The sequence below is a fragment of the Podarcis cretensis genome (genome assembly GCF_951804945.1).
Source record: "Podarcis cretensis genome assembly, chromosome: 11".
Classification (NCBI taxonomy): domain Eukaryota; kingdom Metazoa; phylum Chordata; class Lepidosauria; order Squamata; family Lacertidae; genus Podarcis; species Podarcis cretensis.
The window spans coordinates 3,590,068-3,613,731 of record NC_137180.1 but is presented as its reverse complement, the minus strand read 5'-3'; the positions used below and the strand labels follow the sequence as shown (position 1 = coordinate 3,613,731).

The 23,664-nt window shown below is 42.0% G+C and overlaps 1 protein-coding gene across 5 annotated transcripts in view; it reads left to right on the top strand.

Moving 5' to 3' along the window:
- TRPM6 (transient receptor potential cation channel subfamily M member 6) overlaps nt 1–23,664 on the top strand; it is an 85,387-nt gene that overhangs the window by 8,421 nt on the left and 53,302 nt on the right. For 2 of the 5 annotated variants that reach the window (XM_079995981.1, XM_079995980.1), the window contains exons 2-12: nt 13,271–13,350; nt 14,262–14,300; nt 15,739–15,919; nt 16,522–16,735; nt 18,104–18,228; nt 19,533–19,704; nt 20,424–20,598; nt 22,410–22,533; nt 22,758–22,830; nt 22,948–23,048; nt 23,258–23,392. In XM_079995981.1, the coding sequence (XP_079852107.1) occupies nt 13,271–13,350; nt 14,262–14,300; nt 15,739–15,919; nt 16,522–16,735; nt 18,104–18,228; nt 19,533–19,704; nt 20,424–20,598; nt 22,410–22,533; nt 22,758–22,830; nt 22,948–23,048; nt 23,258–23,392 (1,419 nt within the window). Of the gene's footprint in view, nt 1–3,053; nt 3,164–4,406; nt 4,443–13,270; nt 13,351–14,261; nt 14,301–15,738; nt 15,920–16,521; nt 16,736–18,103; nt 18,229–19,532; nt 19,705–20,423; nt 20,599–22,409; nt 22,534–22,757; nt 22,831–22,947; nt 23,049–23,257; nt 23,393–23,664 lie in introns of those variants that run through there. The other 3 variants (XM_079995978.1, XM_079995979.1, XM_079995982.1) reach the window with 3 other exon arrangements.

Genomic DNA, 23,664 nt, shown 5'->3' with positions numbered 1-23,664 from the left:
TGTACTGGGGACAGGGGAACTATTCCAGCCCCACCCCGCTTGATTTGTTAGGCTCCAGTTCCCATTGTCCCTGATGGTTGGCTGTGCTGGCTGGTGCTAAGGAGAAATGGGCATCACCTGGAGGGCCACAACTTCCCCATCCCTGCCCTGGAGAAGGAAACAAGCATCTTTAACGGAGGAGGAAATAATTAGAACTGAGAAAAGAGGTGAAATGGGAAATAAAAAGTTGGTATTGAAATCCCTGCCGTATCCTCATATTTTATGTGAGTAATACATACCTGTCAACTGCATCTGATGAAATGAAGTGTAGTCTATGACCAGAATGAATGTTAGTTTTAGGTGCTGAAAGAATCTTCATTATCAATGGCCTGACAACATTCCATTTTGTTATTTGTTAAAGTTTGCTTCCTCTCTGTCAAAGGCTGCCAGGGATCACTCTGTTGCACCCTATGGGTGGAATTCAGTGCAGTGCTGAATGGGGTACAGGCAGCCCCCCATTTGAGCAGGTGTTACATTCCGAGGCACCGCGTGTGTTAGTGTAATGGTGCAGAATTGAAGCTCATTGGAAAAGTCTACGAACACCCCGTTCTGCCCTTGTGACATCTCTATGACATTTCCAGGTCACTACCGAGTTCAGACTGGGAATGGGGCCTCATTCAGCTGACCTCTTTGACATTTGCTCACCTGGAACCAGAATATCCTGGAAGGGCACAACAACAGGGTAGTTTCCCCCTTCCTTGTGCCTTCCCCAGAAACAGGCTTGAGTCAGAGCTGCTGGGAAAGGAACTGACTTGGTTGAAAACAGGTCTTACCCTACATGTGCCCACTTGACTGCTTCAGTATGGGAACTGGCACTACTACAGGTGCAAAATAATACCTGTTCTGCATTTGAAAGAATTCAGTGGTTTAGGGTGGCTTCACCTGCTCTTTGGAACTCACTGCCTCTTGAGATCAAGCTGGTGCCTTCACTGTACTCTTTTTGACACCTGCTAAAAAAATCTTTTTTATATGAGCCAACCCAAACACTTAGAAAATTGAGAAAAGGGTGGTGCTGTGGTCTAAACCACAGAGCCTAGGGCTGGCTGATCAGAAGGTTGGCGGCTCGAATCCCCACAACAGGGTGAGCCCCTGTTGCTCAGTCCCAGCTCCTGCCAACCTAGCAGTTCGAAAGCATGCTAAAAAAAGTGCAAGTATATAAATAGGTACCGCTCAGGCGGGAAGGTAAACAGCGTTTCCGTGCGCTGCTCCTTTACCTTTATCTAATCTGATTTAGTATTGTAACTTTTGTATGCTTTAAAGCAGAGTTATAATCCCCCCTTTTTTTCTTTTTAAAACTACTTTGAGAAGGTCGGCAGTTTGAATCCTCACAACGGGGTGAGCCCCTGTTGCTTAGTCCCGGCTCCTGCCAACCTAGCAGTTTGAAAGCATGCTAAAAAAAGTGCAAGTAGATAAATAGGTACCGCTCCGGGAGGAAGGTAAACAGCGTTTCCATGCGCTGTTCCTTTACCTTTACCTAATCTGATTTAGTATTGTAACTTTTGTATCTTTTAAAGCAGAGGTATAATCCCCCCTTTTTTTCTTTTTTAAACTACTTTGAGAATTTTTATAATCAAGCGGTGTATAAATCTTACTAAATAAACAAATAAAGTAGATAAATAAAGTAAGGGTTGTTTGCCAGAGTGCTCTTGAATGGGATCACGGGCATGAACTGGGTTATTCTGACCATGCTGTAACATACAACGCCTAATAAAAGCAACTGAGTTGAGCATTGCTGGTGCTGTGTCCATTTGTGTAAGGAAGAGGAGGGCACTGGGAGTAGGGACCCTCTGTAGTGCCCCTGGATGCCCAACATTCTCTTGCAGAGTGGCGCAAACAAGCAGCTAGGCTGGGCCAAGATCTCCAGCAGAAATTCCTACAGGGCTCACTCCCCAAGTGAAACAATACACAAATAACACCAACATTAGTTGTCTGAGAACATATTGTGCTTCATGGCAAGGTTAACTAATTTATATGTGCAAAAAAATTAAATTGCCTGTTGGGGACATTAATAACATTTTTTTCTGGAACAAAGAAAACCAGGTCTGACTGCCAGGGCCATAGTTAGGGGTGGTGAGGTGGGCCCCCACTAGGGGTGCAGGCGGTGTACATAAATATAAATATCAATTATTGCCTCATAAGAAATGGTTTTTAATAGAGGGTGAATTGAATGGGTGGGGGTGGGGTTGGAGGAGAAGGAGAAAGAAGAGCTAATTTGTCTGTGGCCAGGGGGCGCAATCTGGATGGTTCTGTCAGGGGCGCAAGGTCACCTAGCTATGGCTCTGCTGACTGCCTTAATAGCCAGCTCACTGGCAACTATTTTCACCCTAGGGTTTTTTGTTTTTTTAAAGAAAGCTTGACATATAATGGTGTTGGAATAATAATGCTCTTGGAATACAGTACTAATGCTTATATTTATACCATAACCTAGATTCCCCCCGTTCGGCAGTAAATTTCTGAACAATGCCTATTTATGTCCACACTTGTACAGACTTCAATTTAGTAAAATTAATTCCAGAGCTGTCTAAAATACATGTTATCCCTTGCTTATTGGTGTTTAATTAGTGTATTTCATCAAAAAGATCTGACTAGCTTCAGCTTTATGTCAATTGCTAAAACAAGTATGGTTTAAGATGGAAAGCCCAGACAATCAGTCTAGGGATCAAGTTAGGGCAAAACAAAGAGCATACCAAGGTTTGGTGCACGTGACTGGTCTGCTTGTGGCACGTATTTTATTTTCCTTCTGCGCTGGTGGTTCCTGAGGGCTGAAGATCAGTTCCTGTATATGAAGTGATATGCCTATGTCTGAACTAGGCAACTTCAGACTGTAGGTGGTGGCTTGCATCTCTATTCCCTTCCTAGCCACATGAAGAAAGCCACCAGATGTTCACATGATGCAGTCTCAACCACTCTTTAGGAAGCACCTTGTGTTTTATCAGATATGCTCTTGTATATATAACACACGAACCTGTATCTAACACAGAGGCTCACAGAACTATTACCCCAGAGACATGCCTTTTACAGAATATGGGGCAGGCATTTAGAAACCTTTGGAAAGACTAAATGAACTGGCAAGCAGAAAGATCACATGAAAATGCCTGTGATCCAAATCTCACAAGGGTTACAGGTGAGCGAGATTCATAAAATAAGAAAGGTAAAGAGAAGTGAAAAGCTTAACTGCAAGGTAGTTACCTGCCTCGTGGAAGGAGGAGCAAAGAAAAGTGATTTGGGGGATTTTCACAGGGATTGAAGGATCCAAGACTGCATTCTCCAGATGGGTCTGGAGTGGCTGGGAAAGGATAAGGTTGTTAGAGAGAGAGAGAGAGAGAGAGAGAGAGAGAATGTGGTAGGACAGTATTATTTTCAGTCTCCGTTTATTGTATACAGTACTGGTTGTGTTTTGCAGTAGTTCATCTTCTGCCATAAACTATGTTATTGATCTCATTGTTGTGAAATTATGTATCTTACGTCATGATTATGTTCTGCTCCATTCATTTCAACACACACACACACACAGATAGAGAGAGAGAGAGAGAGAGAATAGGTTGCCGGGGACTGTAAGTGCTTAAGTATTGTTCACAGGAGTGAATAATAATATTTGCTGGATTGATTTCTGTTCCCATATGTGTTTTCCTTGGAATTCATAGACATCTCTAGTGGGGGGGGGGGCGCACTTTTGTTCAGTCTAAGATTCTCCCCCAATGGGCTCAGGCTTAGCTTGGCCACATCTGATTCCACTCTGGATTCCTTGGAAACCTTAGCATATGGTTCAAAAAATAGCAAAAGCTTTTCTTTTGGTAGATGCGGGGTTGTGCTTCTTACAACAAAGGATGTGACAAAGAGAACAAAGGGAAGCAAAGGTAGGATGTCTAGCTGAGCAAAAAGGATTTCTTCTGCCATAGATTACCCATGGAGCAAGCTTAGAAGGAAGTGACATGGCGCAGTCTTTTGGAAGTTTCCCCCAAAATTGAACAGACTAACGTGCCCATTTGCAAGACATTAATTTCCTGCTATGCATCTCTCTGTCAGAGTATGATGCTGTAAAGGATTGGTAAAGAGTACATTACTTGTGCCCTTTGTCATGCCATGACACAATCTAATTCTTCCACCAGAGAGTGATTGGGTACAATTTTTTTCTTACTTGTAAAAGATGTCAACACTTTCTCAGGATATTCAGACAATCCAATTACATACCAGGAATAGGTGCTTGCAGGAGGATGCATCTTAATTACCATTTGGAAATTTGGGTGGTGGTGTTCCAGGAAAAGCTGTTCCGTGTCACCTCCCAAATTCTCTCCCCACAGAGGTGTCTATAGTGTCTTCATTGCACAGCCTTTGTAATATGCTGAACACACACCTCTGTACCCTGGCCTTTGACAGCTGAGATGACCTACGCTGTATTTTTGGTATGTTAAGTATTGGTTTTACTTGCTTTCAAGTTGCATCATTGTTTTGTAGTAATCTTCCATGAGACCTAATAGTGAAAGGCAGGTTAAGAAATCCTAAAATAAATGAAAATTAGATGAAAATGTGAACTTGCGCAGGGGCCATGCTAATCTTCTCTGTATCGTTCCAATTTTAGTATATGTGCTGCAGATTGTGGACAAGACGGAGTGTTTCCGGAAGTGGCAGAGAGATATTTCTAAATTTGTCTGGCAGGGCAAAAAGCCCAGAATTAAGTTTAAGATACTAACTGACGCAAAAGAAAGAGGGGGCTTTGCCCTGCCAGACTTAAAGCTGTACTATGAAGCCGCAGCTTTCTGCTGGCTAAAATACTGGCTACTTCTCGAAGACACTGATGTACTGGATCTGGAAGGTTTTAACAACGCTTTTGGTTGGCATGCATACTTATGGTATGACAAGGTTAAGATAAATAGGGTCTTCAAGAACCATATTGTCAGGAAAGCAGTATTTAATGTCTGGACAAAATACAAAGACTTATTGGAAAACAAAACTCCGAGGTGGCTTTCACCCCTGGAAGCTAAGGCCCGAAAAACCCCCAATATGGAGGCCAAATGGCCAAAATATTGGGAAATATTAGAAAAAGATGGAGACAATTGGAAATTGCAGAGTTTGGAGAAAATGAAGGATAAAGTGCGAGACTGGTTACATTACGCTCAGATTAAAGAAGTCTTTAAAAATGATAAAAAGGTAGGGTTCCAGGTGGAGAAATCGAAGTTGGAAACAGAATTGCTAGAGCCAAAGACTAAGGTATTGTCAAGAATGTATAACTTGCTGTTAAAATGGAATACACAAGATGAAAGGGTTAAATCGGTCATGATAAAGTGGGCTCAGGACATTGGGTATAATATTATGTTTGAGGACTGGGAAAGGTTGTGGACCACCGGGTTGAACTTCACTGCATGTAATGCTCTGAAGGAAAATGTAATGAAAATGATATATAGATGGTACATGACCCCAGTTAAACTTGCCAAAATATACCATTTGTCTGATAATAAATGTTGGAAATGTAAAGAACATGAAGGAACATTCTTTCACCTCTGGTGGACCTGCCCTAAAGTGAAGGCCTTCTGGGAAATGATATATAATGAGCTGAAGAAGGTATTTAGGTATACCTTTACTAAGAAACCAGAGGCCTTCCTTCTGGGTATTGTCGGCCAGAAGGTGTTAAAGAAGGACCGAACATTTTTTATGTATGCAACAACGGCAGCAAGGATACTCATCGCTAAGAATTGGAAAACTCAAGATCTACCCACACTGGAAGAGTGGCAGATGCAGCTGATAGACTATATGCAACTGGCCGAGATGACTGGCAGGATCCGAGACCTGGGAGAAGAGAGGGTTGAGGAGGACTGGGGGAAATTTAAGACTTATTTGCAGAAATACTGTAATTTGGTTGAATGCTAAGAAAGATGCTAGATCATAAATAATTGCCTACCATCGAATTAGATTTGATTTCGATGATAAATGAGAAATAAGGAAAATATAAATTTATTTTGGAGAATTGTTAGATTTTATCTAAATGAGCGGTGACAAATATTGCAAACAAGTGGGTAATTTGCTTGGAAAAAAACTTTTGCAACGATGTAAGTGGGAGCGGGAGATGTGAGGGAGTCCAAAGAAAAGAAGAGACGAAATTATGTTATGATATAAGTAATTTTTATTTATGCACTTGTATTCAAAAATCTTAATAAATATGAAATTAAAAAAGAAAAAAAGAAAATGCGAACTTGCACTAGATATGGCAGAGATTTCTGGGATTAATTGGGCTAGCATTTGGTTTCCATGGAGAAATTCCCCTGGTGTGAAGCACTAGAGTTTCCCCCACAAAAGACTAAGTTTAATTTATAGTTTGCTTGAGCTGCCTCTGATCCCGTGCACTTGAGCTGTGATCTTTGTTTAGAGTGAAACAGAAATGCACGTGCAGAGCTCCAACGGAATCCATATTCGTTGGTTTTTCTTCCAGGCCTTCTCCAATTCACTGAGATTTTAACATAGCGTCTTAGTGTGTCTGAGTGCCTTACTCAATTCTTCCTTTTTCCTCATGTGTCAGTAATTTATTTAGACTGTCAGACTGCTGGCAGCATTTTGTGATTAATTCTGTGGTGTTTTCTGCAGGGATTAATAATTCATACCTGTCTGATTTTAATAATGTAATGTGATGAGAGTTGGTCTCAAGGATCTCCCACCACCCATTTACAACTCTGCTTGTGGGTCAAAGTGGTTGGGCAAGTTTAATGGGGCAGATTTCCTACTGTTGGGAAGATCTGATGCACTTGGCTGGTGAGCCTTTGCATCACTAAAGAAAGGGCATGTTCATCTACCTCAGTTTTCCCCCTTCTTGTGGTGGATGATGTCACCAAGCTGTTTGTGAAGAAGGTGCAGGTACAGACTGAGAGACAGGCACGGAGAGTGGTGGAGCTCTCAGACAGAAATCTGATCTTCCTAATGGCTTCCCTAGAAATCTGGTGTGGAGCAGTGAATTTGGGACACCTGTTGGAGTGAAGCAGTAGCAACACCTGCGCTCAAGCTGTATATAACGAATCATGTAATTGCAGAGCTGGAAGGGACCCCGATGGTAATGGAACCCTCCTTTGGAGCTTTTAAAGCAGAGGTTGGGTGGCCATCTGTCAAGTATGATCTAGATGAGATTTCTGCATTGCAGGGGTTTGGACTAGATGACCCTCAGGGTCCCAATCTCTGATTTTATGGCTGTGACGGAGTCCTGCCGTCATAGATGGTGCTTAGCATAGCATAGAAAGAAGACACAGAGAGGCAGCGAGTATTTTCATAATGGAGGGGCAGCTCCTTCGAACCTCTCCCTTCCCCGGTAACTTTTATTATCCTTTGTCCTCACCAACAGCATGGTCATCTCGCAATCTCTCACGTTACATGCCTGGTAATGGTTTGACACTCCCCTCACCATATAAGGAAACACTGCCCAGAGGAAACACAACTCCATTTAAGGTCAATACATTCCTATACATTGTAAAGCTCAGAGTGCTGGTCAGCCAAGGTCGGGGGCACCCTGTGGTATTTACAAGCCTCTGCCTTGGCTTTATGGCTCCCACATGGCTGTAAAGATCATTAACAGTACTTTGTCGATTCATTGCAATTGCATTTTAAAATTGCCATAAATCAGGCGCGGGGGGGGGGGAGATAAGGACCACATGAAAACACTAAAATGCAATGTTCTATCATTACTGAAACCAGGATCCTTTGTAAATAAATAAATTAATTAGTGAGTGAGTGAACGATGGCCATTCAGCAGAAATGTGGAAATTGTGGAAGCAATTATAGAATTGTAACAGTTGGAAGGGACCCAAGAGTCATGTAGTCCAACCCCTGTCCAATGAGAGTTGGACGCCATCGACCGCAGCACAGGAAACCACTACTGAAGACTTTCAGAATTCTGAACGGTTTCACTGCAGTTATGGCTTTTGTTTGTGGGTTATGTTTATATAATTTGGCAATTCTGAAATTGTTTTTTGCTAAATGAGCAAATGGACGTAGAATGCATTTTAAAAAGAGAATGCTGCCAGTAAACAACACTGAACAAATATTTAATCTAGGATCAAAAGTGGGGTTTTCTTCTAAGTAGACAGGTTTGCATAACATCTGTATAAGAATGCATTAGACTACATCCAGCATAAGTCACAGGGGACAAAATCCCACAGAATGCTGAGGGACTTTTTTCTAGGGTGGCAGTGTCTCTGTTTCTCTCTCTTTTCTTTCCAGTTGTCAACTTCAGTTCCTGAGATTTCTGCATTTGTATTATGCAATATTATTTATTTATTTAAAGGCCTCATGAAGATGCATTTTAGTGGGAATTTTAGTGCAAATTCTTTCAAGCCATCTTCTAAACACACCACACTTTTGTATTCTGGTGTTCACTAATATATGCTGCTGTTATTACTACTACTACTACTATTATTATCATCATTATTTTCTGTACCACAATGCCAAAATAGGTTTTTAAAGTGATTTACAAAGCATAACAACCAGTATTGCAATACTGCAGCTATAAACATCTTGAAACATAGTGGAGGCAGGCCCTGAAGGCTGAGCTAGGAGGAGAGGAGGAAAGGGAAGAGCACAAGTGGTTGGCAGGCTGATCTCCACTGGCAAAATTGCTGCTGCTGCCATGCGGGGAGGGCGGAGGCATCACCTGTGAAAAGGTCACTGGGCTGGTGCTTGGAAATAGTTGGGGTAGGAGAAAGAAAAGGAACCCGCTTGGCCATGGGGCTGAGCGAGCTCCTCGTGGAAACGAAGCAGATAAGGGCCTGTGCATTGTCCTGCCTGGGTTTGCCTTGCTCCTACTCGCCTATTCTTGTGCCAGCGGCAACCAGTGCCAGAGAGGCAAGTACACTGTGCCCGCTACATTGGCTCTGCTAGGTGCCTGGGAGAGGCTGCGAGCAGCTAAGCAAGAAGCCAGGACAGCAAGCGGGGTCGCAGTGCAGTGATCCTGATTGTGTCCTGGCTTATGGGATAGCCACACTGGCAGCGGTATGAAGGCTCCTGTTGCCCGGGAGAGGCTGCGCGGAGCTAAGGCTCCCCCAAGAGCCGCGCTCCCTTTAAAGAGCGCGTGGAGCGTGTGTGCGGCTCTTTAAAGGGAGCGTTGAGCAGAGCCTCCTGCCTGCATTCACTCCATAAGACTCTCACACATTTCCCCTTACTTTTTAGGAGGGGAAAAGTGCATCTTATAGAGTGAAAAATACGGTATATCTCCCTTGCGCAGCACTTTATGTTGGATGGTGAGGGCTGGGCCATAGGGTGTGCCTAGGAACACTGTGGCAGATGTGTTTTGCAGTGTTTTAATGGACCCCTAATTTTATATGTTATGTCTTTTTATTATTCGTTTCACGAATCGCTTTGGGATTTGCTAAATTCCTTATACAGTGGTACCTCGAGTTACAAACGCCTCAGGTTAGAAACGCTTCCTGTTACAAACTCCGCTAACCTGGAAGAGTTACTTCGAGTTGAGAACTTTGCCCCAGGATGAGAACGGAAATCATGTGCCGGCGCAGCAACATCAAGAGGCCCCATTAGCAAAAGCACTCCTCTACTTAATAAGAGTTTGAGATTAAGAACGGACCTCCGGAACAAATTACGTTCGTAACTAGAGGTACCACTGTATTTGATAATCACCAACCAAAGTAAAGGACACATTCCAGGGGGTACAGAGCCAGCCCTCCCGCTGCTTAGGTTTGGGACTAGGAGATGGCCTCAAACCTGAATCCTGTAGCCCAATAGGGCACAGCAGGTATAAACTAGCAGCAAGGAAGAAAAATGCCCTCTGCTTCTCCTTTTCCCATCTCAGTTGGCCAGGGAAGCACCACAGGGCTCCTCTGACAGACTGGCTAGAATCCCAAACAGAAGCACTCTTAGGGACCAGGAGCTTGTGGCTGTCCATAAGAACGTACAGAGAGTCTGCTGAACCAGGCCAACAGCTCATTTCGTCCAGCATCCTATTCTCACAGTGGCCAACCAGATGCTCGTGGGAAGCCTGCAGCAGGAATTGAGCAAAAGAGGCGTCTCCCTACAGTGGTTTCCAGTAACTGTTATTCAGAGGCCTTACTGCTTCCAACCTGCCATATACTGTTGGCCCAAACTCTCATCATCACTGACCATTGGGCATGCTGGCTGGGGCTGATGGCAGTTGGAACCCAACACTTGGAGGGCCACAGATGCTCCATCCCTGACCTTTTAACGATAGTTTTCTGGTTGTTTCATGTAGTATTTGCAGTAGAGCCAGTGTGACATAGTGGTTAGAGTGTTGGACTAGGACGTGGGCCATTGGGGTTCAAATCCCCCCTCACCCATGAAGCTCATTGAGTGACCTTGGGCCAGTTGCTCACTGTCAGCCTAGTCTACATCACAGGGTTGTTGTGAGGGTAAAATGGGGAGGAGGAGATTAAATACAGTGGTACCTCGGGTTACATACGCTTCAGGTTACATACGCTTCAGATTACAGACTCCGCTAACCCAGAAATAGTGCTTCAGGTTAAGAACTTTGCTTCAGGATGAGAACAGAAATCGTGCTCCAGCGGTGCAGCAGCAGCAGGTGGCCCCATTAGCTAAAGTGGTGCTTCAGGTTAAGAACAGTTTCAGGTTAAGAACAGACCTCCGGAACGAATTAAGTACTTAACCCGAGGTACCACTGTACACCATCTTCAGCTCCTTGGAAGAAAGATGGGATGTAAATGTAAATAATGCTAATGCAACCTTCATCGGTCATCCACACGATCAAGAAGTGCATCAGTCATATGATAAAGTGCAGTGTTTTTTTCCCCTGGATTGCAGGGTAATGCTTCCAGAGACAGGTTTGTGGCAATCAGACTAATTCAAGTCTTGATATCGGGCACAGCAGTGTTATAAGTGGGGCGGGGGGGGGGAGTACTTTGCTGTTGCGTGTGAGCATAACTTACACCCAGATCAGGCATGCAGCCAAGGCTTTCCACATCCCTTGACTGATTTTTACTAAGTAGTTCATGAGTTGTCTAAATACATGGGATTTACAAAACCGCTTATAAAATATTTGTTAAAATTATTCAAGACTTCTCTGAACCTCTTGTCCCCTTCTCACCCTGAGCTTCCACTCACACCCTGCCTGTTTCCCTGAAACAGAGTTGAAGTGCAGTTAGGCAAATCTAAGCATCTAGATCATGAACCAAGACCATAAAACCTGAAAGTTGACCTATTTTTATTTAAATTAGTTTGGCTTTTGTTGTAAACAAATCTCTTGGAAGTGTTCAGCACATACTGTGCCCTCTATGCACTGGATACAAAAAAATCAGGAAGAAGGAGTTAGATAAATTTGCTATAAATTGTTGTGGTGTTTTGGGAGCTTAATCTGAAACCAAGCTGGATTTGGGTTGGTGTCTCTGGTAATTTCTCTCTCTTACATCATGGATGTTGGCAAATTGGATTTTTAAAAGGCAAAATAATATTAGAATTTGAGTTGTCAGAGATGCACAAGGGAAAATATTTCAATGCTCAAGAACCTGGCAAAGTCTTTTATTAACACTATTGCCTAAGGGTAAAGGTAAAGGTAAAGGACCCCTGGACAGTTAAGTCCATTCAGAGGTGACTATGGGGTTGCGGCGCTCATCTCGCTTTCAGGCCGAAGGAGCCAGCGTTTGTCCACAGACAGCTTTCCAGGTCATGGGGCCAGCAGGACTAAACCACTACTAGTGCACAGAGGATCATGACAGAAACCAGAGCACACAGAAATGCAGTTTACCTTTCCACCGCAGCAGTACCTGTTTATCTACTTGCACTGGCGTGCTTTCGAACTGCTGGGTTGGCAGGAGCTGGGACAGAGCAACGGGAGCTCACCCCGTTGTGGGGATTCGAACCACTGACCTTCTGATCAGCAAGCCCAAGAGGCTCAGTGGTTTAGTCCACAGCACCACCCATGTCCCTTTTACCTTACTATTGCCTAATGCAAGTCTGCCATGGCCTTTGGCTAGAACGATAAACTTATGAACTGATATTTAGAATGCTGACGTGTTTTTAGTTTATTGCTAGCTTATACTTTTTCTGAATGTTTTTTTTTAACTAATAAACTTGCTGTTTTATTCCTTTGTAAACTGTGTTGAGGTTTTCTACAATCAACCAGTCTATAAATTTTATGAAATAAACAAATGCCTGTCATCAGTGGCGTAGTGTGGGGGGTGCAGGGGGGGCCGGCCGCACCGGGCGCAACATCTGGGGATTAGGGTTAGGGGGCGCAAATCCACGGGTTAGGGGGCGCAAATCCACGGGTTAGGGGGCGCAAATTACTTGCCTTGCCCCGGGTGCTGACAGCCTACGCTACGCCACTGCCTGTCATGGTTTGGTGAAGAATGGAATATAGAGCTTGGCAACAGAGGAGCCCCTGGTCCATCTGTCTCTTCACTGACTGGGTTTCAGACAGACCTCTCTCCCAGGCCTTCCTGGAGATGCTGGGGACTGAACCCACTGAACTGTGGCCCTTCCCCAGTCCAACTGTATGGAACAATATGCATATCTGTAGATTTGTGTCATTTGCCTCACTTTTCAGACACTCAGCAAATATTTCAGTGGGTCCTATGGAGATTTCAGGTGACCTAGCAGCCCTACAGGTGGGGCATGGCTCAAAGGTGTATGTGTGTCAGGGGTTCCTTGGATTTTTAAATGATTTTTTAAAGCTATCTGGATTATAAAGTTATTCCTCATAGTAGGCAGAGGGTAATCTTGAACTTTCATTCATTTTCAAGAATTCCACCTGTTGATAGGGTAGAATTTCTCTGATAGGTTTCTCTCTGTGATTGTCATTACTAAATTGGAACCAAAGGTTTTTAATCTTTTAAAAAAAGAACATGACCACTATTAAGTGATAGCCAGCACCATCTGTTCATTGTACAAATGTAAAATAGCTGCCAGGTATTAATATTGTGTCAAGCAAGTGGAGATGAGTTCTGTCAGTTCAGCATTTCTTCCTTATCTTACTCAATTCATCTGCTATTAGGAAGGCTGTGAGCTTTCTTCCTATCTCTAGGCATGGGTTAGTGTGAGTGAATTCTAAACGCTAGAGTTTAGGTCAGCACAGATTAATCTGCAATGTTCTGAGATAAGGAAGGAAATAATTGTGCAAACTGATTTCATGAACAATATTAATGCCAACTGTGTTCGGTCCTACAACATGTGCTAATAGCTACACATAGGTATCTCCCATGTGTAGTACTAGTTATTGCAGATAGTTATTTTTGCCTCCCAAAGTATCTGTTTGAGGTTTAATATTTCTTTTCAGTCCCAGAAATCTTGGATTGAAGGTGTCTTCTGTAAAAGAGAGTGTGCAAAAATTGTGCCAAGTTCCAAAGATCATCACAGGTACTTAGTTTTGCTTTGTTTTGGTTGAATTGTACAAACAACAAGAAGATAAAAATACAATTAAAAACTTCTAATTTACACTTTAACAATGTCGGTTTTCCTTGAATAAATATAGGCCCTTCTAGCTGCTACAAACATGACTATAATCTAGTTAACTTCTGCCATATTTTCATTTTGAATTTGAGGCTCTTTATCATGTTTCCCTTAAAATGGCAGTCATACTTTGTACAGTATCACTTATTTGTTTTCTGACATGTTTATCCTACCTTTCATCCATCATGGAACCCTCTCTGACAGAGCCAGACTTGCTCAGCTTCAGTAAGGTGTTGGCCTCATGTCGCTTCAAACATTTATACAGGGCACTGCAGGCAACATATTTCCAGTGTGGAACCCACAGCCCATGAGTATCATAAGAACCACCCACAGAGGGGCTGCGACCCCTGCCCAGTCTGCTCACCACCACCCCCGCCTAGCAACGCCTTTGCCACCCCTCCTTCCCACACATCTGGCCAACTTCCCCTCCCTCTACATCTTGCCCAGTTTCACCCAATCAATTCGTTGACTGCTTTGAAATATACAATACAGGTGATTTTGACAGGGATAGATGTAGTACTGATTATTAATTATTTAAATTGGTGTAGCATGCATATTTAGGAAGTCAAAGTTAGAAACAGTGGCTCTGTTTTTGTTTTTTTTTAACTAACCTTGAAGCTGCTGTCTTGAACCATTACATTTTTGCATTAGAACCTTTCAGTAAGTTACTGACAATGTTGTCCAGGTAAGACATTGTGTAAAAAGTGTTACTCAGGTTTTTTGTGACAATGGTGCAATGGTCTGCCTTTTTGAAGCCTAACTTTCTTTTTTGCAAATTTAACTGTACAACATACTGCTGTTTTTAACTTCTTTTTCAGATGTCCCGCAAGATGCCAAGTGTGCCAGAACTTAATTCGGTAAGACCTCATGCGATTTGGGACTGTATTTTTTAAAATAAAGAATGGGTGTGAAATATTCCTAATCAAAGATGTGTCCTTATATAAATGGTTGGCTGCATTTCAGTCAGCTGCTGGAGGATTTACTAGAAATCCTGCTGCGGTCAATAAACTAGATGTGGCATCCAGAGACTTCCATGCACAGCTGGTGCGTCCTGTTGGATATGGGAAGACAAAGAAACAAAAAGAGAGTGCAAGCACGGAGCTATGCCTACATATTAGAGAAGGTTTGGTGTGGAGGGATAAATTGTTGGTGCTTCCAGGTGGAGGCTGTATGTTGCAAACCATAGCTTAGTGCTAAAGCATCAGCTTTGCATTCAGAATGTCCCAGGTTTAATCCCCAGTATCTTCTGGTCTGTTGTCTTTGTCCATGGAGTTTTCTTGGCAGGGATACTGGAGTGGCTTGCCGGTTCCTCCTCCAGGTGGATCCCATTTGGTCAAAACTCTCCACTATGACCTGTTCATCTTGGGTGCCCTGCTCGGCATAGTTCATAGCTTCTCTGAGTTCTTCAAGCCCCTTCGCCACGGCAAGGCAGTGATCCATGAAGGGGAATTTGCAAGAAGATCAAACCTCTCCATTCTGAAGGAAATCAGCCCTGAGTGCTCACTGGAAGGACAGATTGTGAAGCTGAGGCTCCAGTACTTTGGCCACCTCATGAGAAGAGAAGACTCCCTGGAGAAGACCCTGATGTTGGGAAAGATGGAGGGCACAAGGAGAAGGGGGCGACAGAGGACGAGATGGTTGGATAGTGTTTTCGAGGTTACCAGCATGAGTCTGACCAAGCTGCGGGGGGCAGTGGAGGACAGGAGTGCCTGGCGTTCTCTGGTCCATGGGGTCACGAAGAGTCGGACACGACTAAACGACTAAACAACAACAACAACAACATTTTCTGGTCAATTTGGGAGAGATACCGACCTGAAACTCCTCCTCCAGAGGTCCTGATTCCAATGGAATATCCTCACACCTGCTATAAACACTTAAAAATAACAGGAGGATATATTATTCACATCTAGTTATATTGTCCACCTGTCCTTCATAACAAAACAGCTGTGAAAAGCTGCAGGCATCCAGATTATGCTCTTCTATGCATATATATTTGAAAAATTGGCACATTTTCTCTGTCTTACCTTTCCATTCAGTCTGAGTTTTCCAGTTAGAAATCTCTGAATTGATAATCTAAGATGCTAACAGTAGCCTTAACCTGCAATTTGCTTATAATTTTAACAAGATATTCGTACAGTGCAAGGTGTTTGGGTTGTTCAGCATTTCTGTAAAACTTGAGAAATGTCTTACAGCATTCTAGTACAATGCATCAATGTGAGCTAGTCACTGTAGCTCAGAAATGCATTTAATTAATTTATGCCAATGTTATGAGTTTTTTTTTGTCTTTTTTAAAAGCTGTTGTTGTGGACGGCTAATTGGTGACCATCCTGGGATTGATTGTTGCTGGCCCATCTGTCGGTCTGCACAAGAAGTAGAGAACAGGGAATGGTGTGTCCAAAGGGACACAAAGACAAGTCCAACTGATGCATTTGGTACTATCAATTTTCAAGACAGTGATCACACTTACCATGCCAAGGTGCGTACACACTTTGAAACAGGGCTGTAATAAAATAACTTTCTCAGTTATTTAGCATAAAAACAACCAATAGTGCTAAACATAAAACTGCTGGTGTTAGATAAAAATCCAGTATAAGTTGGTATGAGTTTGTTCCACGCTATCTCATAATCTGATGACTACAATATCAAGAGATATCATGCATGTGTCTAAAATATCAAGTACCACCATCACATATAATAGAGTGCTTCTAACAACTTCCATCATCTCTGGCTTAAAACTTTTGAAATTAAAGGAGTGAACATATTCACCTCTGAATGATGAGACAAAAAGATAAGCACACATGAGTTACTCAGCTATACATTAAGTGATAGTGTACTTTAGTTCCTCACCTTAATCAATGGATTTCTGTTCCTGTGTTTGAAAGGACCATTATGCTGTTTTTGTGTGTGCGTTTTACTGTGATGATTTTGAAAACAGGCCAATTTAAAAAGTTGGAAATGTTTGAACTATTGGAGCTTTCAACAAATTGATGAGGTTAGGACTAAGATGATATCTCCTCCCTATAAAATATATGCTACCTTTTCTCTCTGCGTAGTTCTAACTACAGTTTATTTTTTCAGTATATTAGAACTTCTTATGATACCAAAGTGGACCAGTTGTTGCAACTCATGGTGAAAGAATGGCAGATGGAATTGCCCAAACTGGTCATTTCTGTTCATGGTGGCATCCAGAACTTCAAACTTCCATCTAAACTTAAGCAGCTTTTGAGCAAAGGCTTGGTCAAAGCTGCTGAGACCACAGGAGCATGGATACTAACAGAAGGCATCGACACTGGTACAGTAAACTCTTTTGAAATGTCATGTTCTCTCTGAGGAACATAGAAACACAGAAAATTGCCTTATACTGAGTCGGACCTTAGAATTGTCTAGATTATTGAGGATTTTAGGTAGGATTCCCCCCCCCCATTCTTCATGAAGATGCCAAGAACTGTGCCTGGATCCTTTGTATGCAGAGCATATGCTCTACCACTGAGTTAGGCCTCCTCTCATAGCTTTGGTTTCTTAGATGACAGGCAGCTTGTGGCTGGTTAGCTTGTTAGAGCTGCCAGTGTGCAGTTTGACCCTTCTGTGCCTTGGTCATGTGGAATATTTGGATCTGTGTAGTTTGTTGTGCTTTCTGGGAATTTTGCTTTCTGAGGGGTCTCCTGACAACCTGTGATCTTACTATATAAGTTTTATAAATTTAGTAAATAATCATGATATAATAATAACAACTCTCAGCACCCTTAACAAACTACAGTTCCCAAAATTATTTGGGGGAAGCCATGACTGTTAATAGTGTAAGTGTATAGTGTGGATGGAATAACTATGTGGTTGAAAAATACTGTATTGTGTTATTCAAGAAATACAGCTCACAATTTTGTGGAGAAGTCCCACAAATACAACATTTTTCTATGGTACTGTAGTTGTATGTAACTCCACCACCATGTTCTTAGGTTATGAGCTATTTCCTTTTTGTAGTTTGGATGTGATGTAAATTTCTTATTTATTTCTGTCAGTTTGCATTTCTTGGTACAGAAAGTGTTGATCTGATGTTTAGAGATCTTTTCTATTCGAATTAATTCAAGAGGGTTCTGGAAGCTTCTCTGTGTCAAAGAAACAAGCAGAAAGTTCGTGATGTTTGGGTTATTCCTTCAGAGAAGCTGAGTACAGCTGGCTTCAACTGTTCTGTTATCTCTTCTGTCAAGGTCATGCTGACTATAAAAGCAAGGCCAGAAGGAGCCTGGGTTTCACTCTCTTTCTGTCTCTCCTTCTGGTGTGGTGTTTTGTATATAGTGTGAAGTTTTGGTCTTATTATAAGTTATTGTAAGTTTAAGTCTGCTGCAACTGGACTTCTTATGGACGGTGTCAATTTGTGACCATTATGCTCATTTGCCTTCAGTAGCAGTAAAGCTCTGCTGGATGAAATACAATTGCCTCTGGTCTATTGTTTGGGAATCCCACAACATGTTTAAGTTTTTAACTTGCTAACTATATGCTGGAGTTCTGCTCTGGATCAATACTGAGTAGAATCCATGACAATTTCATGTCTAGACCGCCTTTCATCTTAAGTAGATTACAAGGCAATGCACAAAGAATTATACGCTGTGAGGGCAAGATGCCAACTGTTTTGTAATATTAATGATGGTGATAATATTTCTAGGTGTGTCTAAGCATGTGGGAGATGCCTTGAAACTCCATGCCTCTCAGTACTTAAGAAAGATCTTGGCTGTTGGAATCCCCCCTTGGGGTATCATTGAGAACCAGAGGGACCTCATTGGAAAAGATGTGAGTTAATGAATGCTCTTTGTTTTCTTGTTTTAAGTGCACTCTTCCCCCACCCCAAAGCCTGCATAGTAGGGGTTTGCCTGTAGGGAAGAGCTCTTTTGCGTGTACAAACTTGCATCTCCAGCAAAAAGGGTGCTTTATGCAATTATTCTTGTGTAACTTGCCATCAGATGCAAATATGTAATTTATGCAATGCTGATATATATGGATATTAGTGGCAATGGGATAGAAACTATTGTATGGATTACCTCATATCTAAGGTGCTTCCCAGATGGGTGTTTATTGTGGAAATCTATGCCCTTTTTTCACAGTACCTATATGATGACATAAGCATCAAAATGCCAACTATATTCCTCCCCCCATTTCATCTAGACTGACCCTTTCCTGAAAACAACCTGATGTTTAAAAAAGCCTATTTGTTACCTGTTTGCAATATCTGAATGACCTGTTTTCAAAATTAAGCCTCTGTTTGGAAGTACTCTTCAACACAAGGGGGGAATTCAACATCGTGCTGAGAAGATTGTTTCATCAGTGCAAGCGTTTCATGCAATGATCTCCCCTCTTCTACCCTTGTGTACTGTTTAGGGAAGTTTCCTCAAGCCAGTTGGAGGGGGGGGGGGGAGCCAGGGGGAACCTCCACTGTGCTTCTGTTGCACTGTTCACTATTGAACTGGCTTCTGCTAGTAGCACTCATCAGTTGAATCTGGCCCACTTTTACTTGTTGTAGACCCATTGAAATTAATTGACCTAACTTAATCATTCTTATTAATTCCAGTGAGTCTACTCTGAGCAAAAGGTAGTTAAATACCACCCATAACCCTGTTGTACTTCAGGAAGGGTACCATTATTCTGCTATTTGGAGACTGGATTGGTGATGATGTAAAAGCAGTGCTCTTTTTCTAAAAAAATATTTAGGGGCACTCTCATTTTCCTACTCATTTTGAAATACTGCCCCTCAATGAGGCCAAACTTAGATTCACAAAATGTTTAGGGGTGTGCGTACCCCTGCGTCCCCCCAGAAAAAAAGCACTGTGTAAAAGAATGTTGTTTTTAAAATAGCAATGACTAAGGACCTCAGGTCTTCTGCCTTATAGAATATCTATGAGTACAAGGATTATTAGAGAATACTTTGCAAATATATCAAGAGCTGATGCCATGACTTCTTGTGAAATAAAGCAAATTATTTCTCTATTAGGCAATAAAAATGTCTAAATGAGGCAGATGTCCCACCCTCTTCCCAAATGAGAATGCTATAGTATTTTGGTGGGGCTGTTTTGTTTTGCTTTTACCTGGATTCTCCTCAGGTAGTGTGCCTGTATCAGACCCTGAGTAACCCTCTCAGCAAGTTGAGCACCCTGAACAGCATGCATTCCCATTTCATACTGGCTGATGACGGCACAGTGGGCAAATACGGCAATGAGATGAAACTCAGGAGGAATCTAGAAAAATACCTGTCACTCCAGAAAATACACTCTAGTAAGTTCTCCTTGTTCTGGGTTCACTTTGTAAGAAGCTTCTTATCTCAGGCACCACTGACAGCTGGCTTTGCACTAAGAGAAGAGAAGTAACTTCTCCTGGGTACCAGCATGTCATGTTTTCCCTACAGGAAATTGGTGCCTGGAACGTATCTTAAATCTGTTTTACAAATCTTTAGGGAGAAGCACAGTGGAAGCTTTTTGCACTGTCATTCAGTATGATTTACTGTGACCATTGACCATGGTGTATTGTGATAGGTGAATGTTGCCAATTAAAATTAAAGTTAAAAAATAAGGCTTAATCAATTAGCAATTGTTTTGATAGATTTTCTTATGTCCCGATTCATTGAATAGTACATTTTTATTAAAAAAATAATACTGCAGTTTTAATACTTAGTTCCAGCCACCTGTAGCTTTTAGAATACGTCATTTCTTCTCTGTCACACTTCCATCTTCTAAGTTCTCCTTCTAAAAAGGAAAAACTAATAATGCTTTTTGCTTCAGAATTATTAATGTTTGACTCACACGCATGTTCATACAAATGTAATCAGTGAAATTAATAATTGAGTAAAACATTTAATTGACTATTGAAAAACAAAACAGGCAATAGCCCTACTTTTTGTCTTGTGATTTTAAAAAATCTTGATGGGTACAAAAGTGGGTTATTATATGCACTGTGGATCTCTGTCCTGTTAACATTTTCAATGTGGTTTGAAATAGGAATGGGACAAGGAGTGCCCTTAGTTGGGCTGCTGGTGGAAGGTGGTCCAGATGAGATCCTGACCGTGTGGGAATATGTGAGGGACAAGCCGGCTGTCCCTGTAGTAGTTTATGAGGGAACTGGGCGAGCGGCCGACCTTCTCGCTTTCACCCATAAGCACACAGCAGACATGACGTGAGTACTTGCAGCTTGCAACATTTACTTGCACTTGCCACTTCATTGCAAAATATGCCTTTAATCAAACAAGGCTATAGCTAAGAAATCTTGGTGTTTTTTAAAAAACAAAAAACATGGTTTAATAAGATTGTCTCTGAACCTCGTTGAGTGTCAGGTGAGCATCTCAACGTCTCACTCTGGAGAAAGGAAAGAAGAATTGCTCAGCCTTTTTCTAGGCCTTTTCCCAGGAGCTTTCTGGCCCTGCTGCTGGTCCTTTCATCTGCTGTAGCATAGTATTCTACTGAATTTTACTCAGGCTAAACCCATTTAAATTAATGGCCCTAACTTAGTCATGTTAATTAATTTCAATGGGTCTTCTCTGAGTAAAACTCACTGGATAACACCTGTTATCTCTTTATCATACCTACCAAATTTGCTTCCTGTACTGCTAGCTAGTCACTTCCTTATTTTATTTATTGACTGATGGGGAGTACTGGGAATATGTACTTGGCAAATGATGAAGCTTCTGGTCACCACCGTTTTCTTTTTTGTGTCCTCACAGGGTGATTCTATAGAAGTAGCTGAAGTGGTGCAATTGGTAGTGAAACTGGGATGGTGGTCAAACTATGATTCTGATGCTCTACAAGTGTTGTAGGGTACATATTCTGAATAGCCCTATTTTTCAAGATTTAACTGTCTAATACTTCCAGCCTAGTTTCACCAACTTCAGCATATTTCTTACCATTCAGAGATGTTTCTCTTAACCTAGATTGGACATTTTCACTGTTGAAATTGTACTGCTCATATTAACGTTTGACAGTACTATTTATAAGCCATTATTCCAAACCACTGAGCCTCTTGGGCTTGCCGATCAGAAGGTCGGTGGTTTGAATCCCTGTGACGGGGTGAGCTCCCGTTGCTCGGTCCCTGCTCCTGCCAACCTAGCAGTTCGAAAGCATGTCAAAGTACAAGTAGATAAATAGGTACCGCTCCGGTGGGAAGGTAAACGGCGTTTCCGTGCGCTGCTCTGGTTTCTCCAGAAATGTCTTAGTCATGCTGGCCACATGACATGGAAAAACATGCGGACAAACGCCGGCTCCCTCGGCCTGTAAAGTGAGATGAGTGCCGCAACCCCAGAGTCGTCTGCGACTGGACTTAACTGTCAGGGGTCCTTTACCGTTACCTTTTTTATTATTTTGGTGCTTTTACAGTGGAAATCTGGCAGCCCATCATCCAGATCAACCACTAGTTGACCCATCATTGCTTTGGGTTCATCCTATTGGTCCTTTTAAACTCTTCTTCCTCCACAAACTATGCATATGTCAACAACAGTAAGTGGGACAGAGGCAACAGAATTTGGCCATCAGCCAAACTAGTTGCCAATCACGGTTGTACAGTGCTGATTGACTGTTACTTAGGTGGAATGCCTATAACCAACTAAGTATGTGTAAAGTAACCATTCTAAATTGAACCCTTTATTCTTTTTGTGGACATGCCTTGACTTCAGTTGTTTAGGGGTGATGTTTCAGTCACTATATAGTGCTAGGGTAGACTCAGCGATGCCCTCCATATTTTGGTGGACTCCAGCTCCCATAATCCCTGACCATTGTCCAACAGGTTGCTGCTGATGGGAGTTGTAGTCCAATAACATCTGGAGGCCACATACATTGGCTGCCCTTGTGCAGGGGACAAGCCGTACGAATAAAGAGATGGGGGAAGCTTTTTGTGTTACAAATTTGTTGAAAAATATTTACAGTATTACAGTAACAGACAATAAGTATCTATTGGTGAAATAATAATTATCTTTTGTACATACGTTTCTTTCTCAGGAATTTGAGCCCTCAGCTTAAGGAAGAGATATTATTAATGATTCAGAACACCTTCAGTTGGGGGCAGAAACAGTCCCACCACTTATTTAAAATGTTAATGGAGTGCATGGAACACAGGGATTCTGTAAGTATGATAAATTCATGAAATTCTTTTCATTAATCTCATTCTCTAGAGTGCCATTGAATTTTGACTTGGGTTCAGAAGCTGTTCCACTAAATTAATCATGTTTAGAAAAATGATTGCAGGTCACAGTTTACTGCCTATCCTTTGCCCACCATGTGCAATAGTCCTGAATTGTCTGGTGGTTTTCTCTCTTCTCTCAGTAAAATGTTTTGTTATTTTGACAGATAACCATATTTGATGCAGAGTCGGATGAGCATCAGGACATTGATTTGGCAATCCTGACTGCACTATTAAAAGGTACATTCATATAATAATTTCTGCCTCTTTCTTCAAAGTCATAGCAATGCATAAGAATTACTTTTGAAGTAGAAGAGGAAAAACATTTTGTATAAAAGAATAATTTCCTTTTTGTAGGAACAAATATGTCCGCTCCAGATCAGCTAAATCTGGCACTGGCCTGGAACAGACTGGACATTGCTAAGAAGCATATATTGATTTATGGACAGCACTGGAAGGTAGTTTTCACATTTATTTTCCACAGATCATGGACAAACATTTACAGTTGTGCTATCTGTACTTATTTGTATTATTGTGTTTAAGGAGAATATTGAATTGGAGTTTGCTCACCAGCATTGAAATAAAAATAACTCTGAGAAATTGCAAAAGTTATGAAGAAAACAATTATTTCTCCCCCTTTCTTTACATTTCCTGCACTTGTTTGAAGGTTGGGTCCCTGGAACAAGCAATGCTTGATGCTCTGGTGATGGATCGGGTAGAATTTGTGAAGTTGCTAATAGAACATGGAGTGAATCTGCACCGTTTTCTTACCATAACCCGATTGGAAGAACTGTACAATACTGTGAGTGCCTGGAATTCCAGTGCTGAATACATTTTGCTTAAATATGTATCTACTTTGATAATATTCAGAGGTAGTTCCAATGGAACAGTAGGTCGTTTCTGCATTTTTGCATGGATGTTTGAACTTGTAGCATAGAATCCAAAAAGCTGTTATAAGTATGCCTAGGTGGGTCCCCACCCCCCCACCCCAGAACTCGTTGCATAGTTCTGGTCATAGATTTTGGTGAGTGGCTGTTGTGTAGGTGCATGTCTGGTTGTATATGCTCCTGCAGA